The following is a 12,477-nucleotide window of genomic DNA, read 5'->3' as shown; positions in this document are numbered from 1 at the left end:
ACGGATATTGAAAATCCAAGTATGTAATATAGTTATTTAGATTATTTTCGAATCGTTTCAACTGTTCTATGAAAATTATAATATTAGTAGTTGTTTCAGCGACTTTGTTTTTGTAAATCACCCCGTATATTCTCAACAAACAGATTAACCGCTTCCGTAACGGCGTAACGGAATGATACACTTTTCAGTTTCTTGGAAACACTTGCGGTTTTATGCGGCCATTCGAACGGCCCGAATTGTGCAGTAAATTACAGCGTCACTCGTCAAGTATTTCGGGAAAGCGGGACCAACGTGAATGGCTTCATGGTACAATTGGAAAGCGCCAGAGAACGGAACTTCAATCACTCACATGATATAGCTACACTACTATAAACTACAAGCCTAAAAACTAAATTATATATTACAAAAAAATTGTATTAGGTTGTCCGAAAAGTGTCTTTCTTTTACAGACACGTCTTTTACAACAACGCATCTTTATACAAACATGAAACCTAATCTGTCAAACGTTGTAATCTTTATCTTGATAAAACAAAGTGGATCATACGTAATTCGATAAAATAATACAAAACGGAAAATGTTGTGCATCCATTATTTCCTTATAAAACGAAAGAAACTTTTCGGACAACCTAATAGTATCTAACAAAATTTATGAATCCATAATTTATTTAATTTTGATATACTATAAAATACGTGAATTATTCTATCAAATGTGATACAATAAAATTTCAACAATATTAAAAATAAAAAATATTGCGATCAATATTTAAAGAAGTTTTATCCTGACAACCAAACTTTATTAATCTAAAGTCAAAATTTATGAATCTATACTTTATTCAATTTTCATATGAAATACATACACTATTCTTCCAAATGTACTATGACAAAATTTACTCGATATTAAATATAAACGAATATTAGCAGTATTAACAAAAATATCCTGATAACAAAAATCATCACAATTAATAGTTTCAACCGAAATAAAAAACCAAAATATTCGCGCTGTTTGATAAAGAAACAAATAGAAGACCATACAATTTTACCGTTTCGTGTATTCTATGATCGCAGGACATAATCCAGATATCCGTTAGACAGCTGTTGTTTCCATTCTCATTTCAGCACTTTTCTTCACCGATCATGTTTCGAAGGTTTAACGTTTGCCTCCCGCGAAATAACTGTCCCCATCCGATGTTATAGTTGTAATAATCGCTAGTGCTCAGAAGACAACGCGGCCTCCCTCCAGAAATTACGCCTTATTGACACGATAAAATTGGTTACTGTTACTACCTTTGTTACGATTTTCTCAGAACTCACTTAAAATGGAAAGATCGTTGGCGCGTGATTGGACCACCGCTGTGTTCTCATTGAAAACTCGAGCTTTTGCGAGGTGAATAATGGAGGTACAAATTGAAATACATCCTTAATTATATCCGTAATTTAAAATCGTAGTTACAGGTATTGTAAGTAATTGAACAGTTTTAATCTTAGAAATGGTAAATTGAGAAAGGAAAGTTTTACACTGTGAGATATTCAATACAAAGGATGTCTAAAATTGTGAAAGCCGATATGAATGTCCTTTAAGGTTATGTGACGTGGTACAGTAGCCTTCCCGATATAGCGAGGTCTTAAATTAAAACATCCACTAGCAATAATAATGAATATAGTGAATTCCAGGGTTACATATAATGATTTGTGATTAATGAAGGTTATGTTAAGAATTCTTATTTGATAGGATATGATAAACGTGATCTATAATCTATACGAATGAATAACTCAGGTGGCGCTAACCTAAGATTCTACGACCAAAAAGAAACCTTTCTAAAGTCAAATAACGTAAGATAGATAAGTAACTACAAAATGATGAAACTCAAGTGGTGGCATCACGATATTACGTATTCCCGAATCAGGAAACTCAAAATCGAGGGATACAATTATGTCTTTATAAAATCTTATAGTAGTAAATTTAGTCCTATCATCCTAATATTTCTTAAATCAAGATTTAGATCTGATCCAAACTACATAATCCTAGAATTTTCCAGCCTAAAGTTCCACGATACTGTTCTAACACAAATCCCACAACTTCATATTCTTTGAATTTAAGGTCCTGTGATCTTAGAATTGCTCTCCTAGATATCAAATCTTTCGAACATTTACAAATTTCAATAATTCAGGAGCGGTGAAAATTATTTTTTACTTTTTAAAATTCATAAACCTCAATACATTATCATCATTCTTAACGAAACTTATAATGAAACGTTATACACGTAATATACCAGTTTCTTTAGAGTCACGTGGGGACCTGGAATTTGCCTGGGGATGCGCATACGAGTGGGAGAAGCTCAACGGCTCGCAAGTTCTCGTTTGGGCGGTGGGCAGCCGCTGGCTGTGAAAATCGGAAAGCGTTTAATGTTTGATTACCTTGGCGTGGAAGACAATTCCACGGTGGAACGCCTCCTCACTATGCAGTGGTATCCTCGTGTCGTACTCGTCATTATGCACGAGATTGTATTGCTTCTTAGAGGGCATGCTTGGCCCAGCTTCATTCGATTATGCTCGTCCAGTCTCGCTGAAACATTATATCAAATATTATCGTTTGACACCATCGTTCCATCACTCATAAAATTTTTATTGAAAAAGATAAAGATCCTGTTAACCGTGTCACGATCATTTTCGCCTTTTCTTTCTTATTTTAGCACCCTCTTTATCTTCCTACGTTTAGAGACTAAGATTAAATTGAGAAACATTGTTCTCTCGCGTACATATTTTTCACGACTTAAAATGTGCCTGTCCAAACGATTATAAAAAAAAATAATTTGGAGACGCTGTTGCTCACGACTTATTGCTGTTGAATTCTTTTTCGGCGATTATGTTTTCCATTTTAGAGATATTAAATAGGTAACTTTTAATTAAATGAAACTTTATGAAACGCATTTTATGAAAAATATAGATTTGGAAGGCTCTTTAGTAATCTTCTAGAACTGGAATTTAGTTTCCAAGAAAAAGAAGCGGTAATCAATTACAATCAATTAATTGTTAACTTGAAATATGGTAACTAGTAACTGTTACAAATAGATTATTTAGTTTCAATATAATGGTATACTAATAAAATAATATAATAATTTGGTGATATGCAATGAATTACCACGTTTCGTTGTAAATCTTGTGGATTAATTCTGCTATTTTTTAAATTCTTCTAATCTGTCGTAACTTCCCTACCAAAAAATTTTCCAAAGTACTTCCTGATTTCTAGAAAAACAAACTTTAGTATAAGTTTGAAATAAAAGGTAAGGTGAGCAGAAGAACTATATTACGTCATATGATCAATACTATATCATGTGTATTTATATGAAAATCTGTATATACGAGATACCAGACATCTATCATAGCCTACGAAAGCAGGAATGTTTGCGATCACCGAGTCACAGATTTTCAGCCTGCTGACTAACGGACAGGAAACTGACTAAGCTTGGATAGGAAATCGATGTCGGAAGATTTGTACGTAGCCACCACCCTATTAATCTCTCTGATATTCGATTTAAAGGTAAAAATTCATGGATGAGATAGGTTTTCGACTATATTTCGAATAGATTAGTTCGACTGACGACAAGAATAACCTAACCTAGGATAAAAAATGTGGGTCAACCTTGTGCTTCGACTCTCAACTGGTTATGGCTAGGATCATTTCACATTTCAACGTCAAATGTTTACTTTGTAGCGATAATATGAAGAGTGTTGTACAGTATCCGGACTGCAAAATATTCGGCCAAAATGACACTTTTTAGAGGTTTCCGAGATTGTTGAAGCCGAAAATAAGAGTCGTCCTTCGCAGAAATAAGGTGTAATAAGGTGTAATACTGCGTATGCATTTAACTCGTAAGTATTGAATTAGGTTGGAGTTATTTTTTATTTTCCGGCCGCGGCCGTTAAACCGTGACCATACAAAGAACAGTAAGTTGTTATTTTGCCGCTCTGTATGATCACGGTCTTACGCGGATTTTTACAGCGAAGATTTTTGTCGTCCATATGTTCATAAGGCCGAATTTCTAACACAGTTCATTTCCGCGAAAAATGACGCCCATCTTCGACTTTAGCGGTCTATAATACCGCCGAAAAGACATACTATACTTTAACCGGATACTATACTTTATTCTTTTTATTTCCCAATATAACTGCTATAGCTTTTATAATTCTGTGATTTCTAATAATTTAAGTTTTATAATCTACATACATTTGCAATAAAAGTACAATAACAAATTGAAATGTGAAATACATGAGTCATAATTAACCCAACCTTCACGACATGAGAGTTCAAATAAGAGTAAGATTAGAAAATAAAGATTCAAATACTACAGCCAGGTTATTAAATTAAAATAATAAAATAAATAGTTGTACATAAATAACTAAACTTCTCTTTCTATTTTCGATTCTTAAACCCAAACCTGCCATTATCGCACCAGGTGCTCCACCATAATAATCTAGCCGCAATAAATCACCTTGATAAATTCACCTTGAGTATATCAGATTGCTCACCACTGTAAGCCTTCACCGTACTTTTATTCTTTCCACGTTATCGAGCCTTGATTACTTTCTGAAAATAGTACATATAATCTCTATTTAAGGCTTGGGATTTCAAAAAGAAAGAAAGATCGAACCTGTACATCCACGTGCTGCAACTGGTACCGCGTTCAAGGTCAGTCGTGAGCATAGCTGACGCACGGCTGACGTTTTCTGATCGAGCTGTGTACCAGGTCGAACAAAAAGGCTCGTCGAAGCCTCAAGATAGCATCGAGGCCGAGAATAAGCGCCGATTTCCTGTGCCCGCGTTCAATGCACGAATCCCACCGATTCGTCCTCTCTCATTCATGGTGGAGGAGTGCCAGGTGGTCGGTCCTTTATTGTAAAAGCTAACCCTCGAATTTTTTTTAATCTGTATGCGCGTGTTTTGGTATTATTAGATTGATGGGAAATAAATTCCTAACTTAGATCAAATGGAACAGATATAGGCTAAGTATGTTACTGTGATGCTAATTTTTTATCATTTGTTACTTAACTTAGAAAAGCTTTCAAGTGTAAAAGATTAATATTTACGTACGTCATTGATTGATTAAAAAATTGATTTACGTTCCTTGAATTTGTATTATTATGAGGAGAATTCTGCATTATTTATCCCGTGAGTGTATAACCCTCGTATGTTTTGGTATTATTAGATTGGTGTAAAATAAATACCTAACCTAGATCGGTTGTAATGGATTATAGGTTAACAGTGTTACTGTAATGAGAACTTTTTATTATTTATTATTTAATTTTCAATAATACCGTTAGAGCCTTTCGAGCGTAAAAGATTAATTTTTGTAATGATGTTATCTCAAAATCAAAAGTTACTTTATTAAAAAAAAAATATCGTTGAGCAAATAATAAATTGCCTCTCCTATCTCGTCTCTCTCAATTTCTAACAATAAGATCATTCTTGAAACGCAACAAAACTTGTCAAGATTAATCTCAGTCTTCATTGAAAAGCCCTTTCAAGGGGAGAAAAATGGTGCGAATTTAAGAACACGATTTTCTTTTGTTAAATTTAAGTCGCCTAGAATTAAAAAATTGTTAACCTCTAACGAAACCATGCACATAGCATGTAAAGCATGAAAATCATCATTTACTGCAAAAATGAAAATTTTTTAATTTCTAAAATTAATTTATAAAATTAAAAAATTCCGTCTAAAAAAATTTTGAAATTCATATACTAAAATATCATCGAGTAGCTAAGTGTTATATTATTTATATATTAATAATAGAAAAGAAATAGAAGTCCTTATACAATGGTTCATAAAAGTATTTGAATATTTACCATGAAAAACTTTTATGTATATATATGTGTATATACAACACATCGAAAACCCCAATAAATCCAATTTCAGTAGTTTACACTCGAACCCTCCGTATATTCTCCTTTAATAAACCTTTAATAAATGTAAACCGCACACTTGTATTCCGAACAACTCCAACCTTTTAACAACACAGCGCAGCTTAAGCAAAAAGGATACACGGAGTTCATGAAAATTACAGTACGTTGGAGGGTTGCGAGAAATCCTAAGATCCTCTTGCGTGAGAAATAAAACCTCGAGGGGCGAAACAACTTTACTTTACAGAGTAAATGAGATAGAAAAAGAAAGGAACAGGGAGAAGAGTGAAAAAGGCAGAGAAGTCTTCTACATCAATCGTACTTGGCAAGATTTTATCGTGACGGTGATTCCATTAGCCCCTTGCGAAAACAGAATTACTTTCGACTTCAACTCTTCTACACGAATTACATTCGCTGGTGCGTGCAGTGTGTTGCATTTTACTTACGGCTGAAGATAACGGAAATATTATATAAAATAATATACTAAAATTAGGCACGAATTAGTGGAGAGTTACATTCGTTGTATTTCTCGTTACACAAGAAAAATACATTTCATATTACAAATATAACGAGTAAATTATCTTAAGAAAAATTAAGGAAGCAATCGTATCTTAAAAATGCATATTATAAAATTTTCAATATGATCCATTACAAAATAAATTTTATTTCATATTTACTTAAATTTATTTCATTTTAACATTTTTAACCCCCTTCTAATATCTTTATAAAAGTCGATTGTCCTTCAAAGATTGTTTCAAAAGCTTTAATCTGTCCTGAGTACTCCTAATTAAAATACGTATACAACAATATAATAATGTGTGTATAGATATAAGAATTGACAAGTATGAAATATTATATCAGAAGGATAACAGGGAAATTAAAGAAGATGGCGAAAGGGAATGAATATATCGATCGAATTTGTGATTCATGTCCAAGATGATTCATTTCAACAAGTAAGAGAAACACATATGTAGAACTTACAGATGTCACGTGTGAATCGAAATGGAAGAATTGACTGCAAAAGAGGAATGAAAGAAGTTGAACAGATTCGTTAAAGCTTTCTCGTACAATATTATTAGATAAAAGAAATAAAAAAGAATTCTAGGTTATCTGCATTATTTTTATCCATACACTAGCATCAATATTCAATAAAACTATCTTTAACACTTATTACTTATTTATGATGACTATTCATACTATATACTAACTTTTTGCTAAATATACTTACATATACAGTAAATATCTCGTGATATTTACATACATACATTTCATTACTCATTACATTACTAATGAAGTTCCAAAATATTTTATATAACACATATAATATATACACAAAAGTTTCCTGTGGTAAGCGTTTAGGTACTTCAGTGATTCACTGTGTATGATGATAATTCTTTGATCACACCCGTTATAGGAAGCCTTGGAAACCATGGGTACGAGATGGAGGGGGATTAGAACGAAGATGCGAGAGAGCAAAGGTAAAGAAGAGACGATAGATGGGAACCTTATATCAGAGGGACAAGTCGTAGCTGGATTTATTCTTCGAACTAGAATTCACGACGATCGGTCCATTCGTAAACGAATTCTCGGACCACGCAGTAAGGTCATCCAGCGATTTTGTTACACCATGCGGCAGCTGCGGCTTTATCCGCCTTCGTATCTTTCCATGACCGTTGTACATATATACCCACATATATACTTGATTCCTTAACCGAATCTGTGAAGCATGAAAAAGCTAATTGATCAAAGTATCTTATTGCATTAATGAAACGCGTGTAGAATGCTATTACAAAGTAAACTGCTAAAGTGAGGGAAAAATGTTATAGAGACACTAATTACGTTAAAGTAGATGGCGCTAGTGTTTCTTTATGTATTCTTATTTTATTTTCTTTCCATAAATGTAATATGTTATTTTGGTATATTTATAGGATCTGAAATATTGGAATGTAGAGGAGAAGTATTTCCTGCTTCCTCGAAGGTATTTCAACCATGCTATGAGAAATGTGAAAAGAAAAGGTTTTATGAATAACAAGTATGGATAAAAGGCGGAATAGGAAGCAATTTTATTACATCCGTTTTAACGCCAACTGATATCCATGGAATCATGAGCGACGAAGAAAAAGAACAGTAATGTTTCTGACATTATCGCAGTCCAGAAAGTAATATTTCCTGGAAAAAGAGTGGCTAAGCTTATTCCTTAGAGAAAAAGGATTAGAACTCGTTACAATATTTGCTAAATAGAATGCCTATTCAGATTCTACAGATAAAAAAGAATAAATAAATTTCAAAATTTATTAAATATTACTAAATTTTTCTTTTATCTATACATTTATTAAAATTCATTAATTTATATTCTTCTGTTTAAGATACTACTTAAGATTTGTTAACTGTGATCGTAGGAACACAAAGTTGTATAAGTACACAAAACCGTAATGTTTAATTTTCATTGCTCGTATCTCTATCAGTTGAAATTAGACATGCTTCTATTCAAGAAATCTGAATTGCTTTACGAAGAAAACACAATTTGCATTCAATACCCATACTCTTTCTTGGTATCATAGCGAAGATCTGCCGTGAATGAACATTTAATGCACATAAATAATTCCTAGAAAGTTACAGGTTCGTTATAGGCATAGAAAATCATTAAGTACTGTTCGATTTATTTTTAATAAGCTAGACTTGAACATATTGATTGCGAAAAACGGAATTAATATATGAAAGCAAACCCGTTGACCTTATACGTAAAGATAAGTATAAAAGAAATAAATTCAAAGAAGTCAGTCGTCAAGTTTAGTATATTCAGCAATATTTGATTAAAAAATTATATGTTAACATATTGAGGGAGAAAGAAAATTGGAATTAAAAGAAGATACTAATATCTTGAAAGAAAAGAGATTAAAAAATTAAAAAACTACTAAAAAGAATACTAAGAAAAGAAGAATACAGTTACTATACGTAAATCTTTCTCGAGAAATATACAAACAAAAAAAATGTCTATGATCAAAATTTAATTGTATATGAAATATTTAAAAACGAATTCCTTAGTATAGCAAGCACCGACGGGTATAAAATGAATACAGTAGTTAATCTCTTGGAATGGATTAAATACGCCTATAATATCGGTCGAGCATAAAAAATCACACAGTAAAAATCCTGAGAGAGTCGATTATTAAAGGGATAGGCGATTGCGTCTAAACGCAGAGTTCAAATACCGCCAGAGGATGCAACTTTTCTGCACACTTGAATTAAGGTGGCGTTCACATGAGCTCGATCAAACAAAGAGAAGGTTTTTGTAGCTACAACCTGCGTCCACCTATGGTGGCAATAACTATGGAACGGTAAACGCGCGCCGCATACTCATTTCACGATCCGTCTCTCTGATCTGTTTGTAATGCGACATCCATCGTGAATAGAATCTGAGGAGGAAACGCGCCTTAACGCGATCTTCCCGTCTAATTCCTTGATTTCTACACCGACGCATAATTACGCCAGGTTTTCATTACTTTTTCAAAATAGCCACAACAAATTGTATGAAAAGACATTTCCTATGGTAAAATCAAGTCCTGTGGTTAAATTTCCTGCGGTTGTAGAATAACAATAATATTGGTAATAATAATGAATAAGTAATTATTTAAAATTATTATAATACATATTTGATTGTAATAATAGATTGTAATAAATGTAAGGAACATTTTTTATTTTCCATTGTTAAAAAAATGTTTTAAATTTGGGGGATTGTACAAGAATCAATTTCAGTTCTATACTAAACTTCTATTAAAAGAATCAAGGTCTTTCTGTTTTATGAACCAAGATTTTAAATAACAACTGCGAATTCATAAAAAAAGAGGAAGATGTGCCGCAAAGAATATTAGATATATTAGTGTATCATAATTATAAAAAATTATTTTCTCGACGAAAGATTGTAAATTATATAATTTCTACCTATCACTCAGCGTTTACTGTTTATAAATATTGCTCGAGCTCGCAGGTTGTGGAGACTCATTGGAAACTGAGTCAAAGTGAAGGATCTCATAATCTCATTTAGCCACCCCACGTGCTATTGAACGCGTTTTACGGCCTGTGAGCATGTATCCCGCTACTTTCGCACGAGTCGTTAATTTCAGTGCGAAATCCATCGGTTTTCGTGATTTACACCGCGGCGTTCCGATATACAGCTTCTCATTGGGTGTACGCCGCAGGAACGAAAGCTGAAAACAAAACCGACGCGACGAAAACGATCTATGAGAAAATCTAACCTAATTTAGTGTATTATGTACAATGTACAGTAGTATGTTGTGAACTGGCTATCTAAGTTCCTCCCTACCTGTAGTCAATTAATGAGACACTTACTATTCTAAATCTTTGTTTAGAAAACAAATAAAGTTCGCCAATATATTATTAATTCGTTCGATTTATAATTAAATATATGGAAAGTTGTTATCAATAAAGATATACCTCTTTGGACAATTGGCCACATAAATTGTCACTTGTGGCCAATTAACGAGAAACATAGTTTAGGAAATAAAGTTCGCGAATACAGTATTACGGCGTTCAATTTGTAACTAAGTACATCGGTAAAAATATACTAGTACCAATAATTATTGGTCACATAAATCCTCACCTGTGACCAATTAAAGAAACATTACTCCAAAGCATTACTCTAAAGCATTGTTCATAGAACAAATAAAATCAATAATATAAAACAAAATCCACCAACTTATTACGTCGTTTAATGAATAACCAGATAATATACGGAGAATTTTCCCCATTAAAAAAAGACACTTTGATATTTTCCATATTTATTCCTGTATTATTATTGGTTATATTTATTTAATGTAGTAAATCATTTTTTTCAGTTATTAAATAAAGACGAAAATTATTACAAATTTCTACCTTACAACCCTTTCATTTTCTCTATACTAAATACAAATAACGGAACTTATATCACTTTCTATTGATAAAGCATTATAATAATACATTTTTATGATACAATAAGTAAACTGCGGATTTTTATGCAACTTCATATTTTCATGGATACAATTAAAAACTCAAAAACGTAGGGTCTATGCAGAAATTTGATTTTCTTAAATTAAATATTATAAAGAATATTATTTTTCGGATGTTTTATATATTTTTCTGTATCATATACGTTTTATGCATTTTTGTTTAAAAATCTGCAGGTTAATCATAAGATAGCTACAACAAGACGCCACAATATATCCATGCATAAAAATGTTACCTGTTAGCTGATTGGACGGTCGAAGCCGGATAGTCCTCATTAACCAATTCGATTCGCGTTCTCGGCAAGAACGACCGAGACACGGTCCTTGCCCGAAAATCGGCTCCCTTTGTGAATGCAGCTTAACGATGGAAGGCAGGCCAGTCAGCCAGGAGAAATATGCACACATTCAGGTCCCGCCGTTCGTGAAGGACCAACACCGATGCCCCATGCCGTGCGATCGTACACTAACACACACAACAGATCGCCGACCTCTCTCTTCTTGGAAACAGATGACAGAGTGACTCGGTCACCGTAACCCACCAGACGTCCCACGGGAACACCTTTATGTTGTTCGTGGTCTTATTCCACGCAATACAACCACTTGATCATTCTACGTGTATATCTTACGTGCCACTAGCATCCATTCCTACCATCTCTTCTCTCTTCTGCTTTTTTTCTTTGTTTTTCTTCTTCTTCCTCGTTCCTCTTAACCCTCAACTATGTGTATCGTTGTAGTAGAGTTTTACTTATTTTCAAAGTATCTTATTTTATTTAATATTTTATATCTAAGATGATGAAAATAATTAATGATTTTTCTTGCATAGAAGTATACAATATCGAATAAAAATATAATATATGTATATTTTAATATTAAGAAATGTGACTTATTGTGGTCACCAACATGACCCACGGATAACAGTTAAGGACTAAATTCCTCTCTTCTTTTCGCGGTGAACGCCAGAACTCTTAAGTCTCTTTGGTATGACGCGAACAGAGCTATGAAACCGCGTGCTAACTCGAACGGGGCTCAGAGAAAGGAAACGACGATGCATAAGTTCGCTGTAAATGCACGCGAGATAACGAGGAAGGGATGAGGACAGAATATCATTCGAATCGCACCACTACTTTCGCATCGTCTTTTAATAACGTCGAGTGGTACCTTTCATACACCATGTTCGACTCACCACATTGTATCTCTCGTACCTTGGTACTTTCTATGGAATTGGTTATCGATGAATATTTTGGAAGTCTAATAGTTCTTCATAACACTCACATTGTTCTTATTCTAGTTTTCGTTGTTCTGTCCCAAAGAACAAGCGCGCGCTTTGAATATACACCGTACCCGCCGTGTATAATCGTGGTTCGTACAGCCCTCCGAGGACCGTGCAAATCACCCCCACCGTCAATGCAACCGGCATCACACTGAAAACCGGCTGGCTTGAATATTACTCTCGACTTCTCGAGTATGAAGCGGGAATGCGATCGTGGAGTAATGCCATCTGCGAGAAAAACTACGAAACGTATTGTTGGTAGCGTCGATATGATGGAAGTAGTTTGTGGCGCGTAAGAATTGCTAAGC

General features: G+C 33.6%; 1 protein-coding gene and 1 long non-coding RNA gene across 3 annotated transcripts in view; one reads left to right on the top strand and one right to left on the bottom strand.

Moving 5' to 3' along the window:
• Positions 1-12,329, bottom strand: part of LOC100646110 (carboxyl-terminal PDZ ligand of neuronal nitric oxide synthase protein) — a 39,127-nt gene extending 26,798 nt beyond the window's left edge. Inside the window, exons 1-2 of one of the 2 annotated variants that reach the window (XM_003396934.4) lie at positions 11,136-12,329; positions 2,416-2,563 (exon numbers count right to left, since the gene is read on the bottom strand). In XM_003396934.4, the coding sequence (XP_003396982.2) occupies positions 2,416-2,523 (108 nt within the window). In that variant the 5' untranslated portion in view covers positions 2,524-2,563; positions 11,136-12,329. Of the gene's footprint in view, positions 1-1,040; positions 1,248-2,415; positions 2,564-11,135 lie in introns of those variants that run through there. The other variant, XM_048407770.1, reaches the window with a different exon arrangement.
• Positions 7,358-7,911, top strand: LOC125385494. The gene is made up of 2 exons (XR_007224849.1): positions 7,358-7,494; positions 7,825-7,911. It is a non-coding gene; the product is annotated as an uncharacterized LOC125385494 (long non-coding RNA).
• Positions 12,330-12,477: the final 148 nt, after the last annotated feature.

The sequence above is a fragment of the Bombus terrestris genome, chromosome 7 (genome assembly GCF_910591885.1).
Source record: "Bombus terrestris chromosome 7, iyBomTerr1.2, whole genome shotgun sequence".
In the NCBI taxonomy this organism is placed as follows: domain Eukaryota; kingdom Metazoa; phylum Arthropoda; class Insecta; order Hymenoptera; family Apidae; genus Bombus; species Bombus terrestris.
The sequence above is the reverse complement of the archived record's forward strand: the minus strand, read 5'-3'. Positions and strand labels throughout refer to the sequence as shown.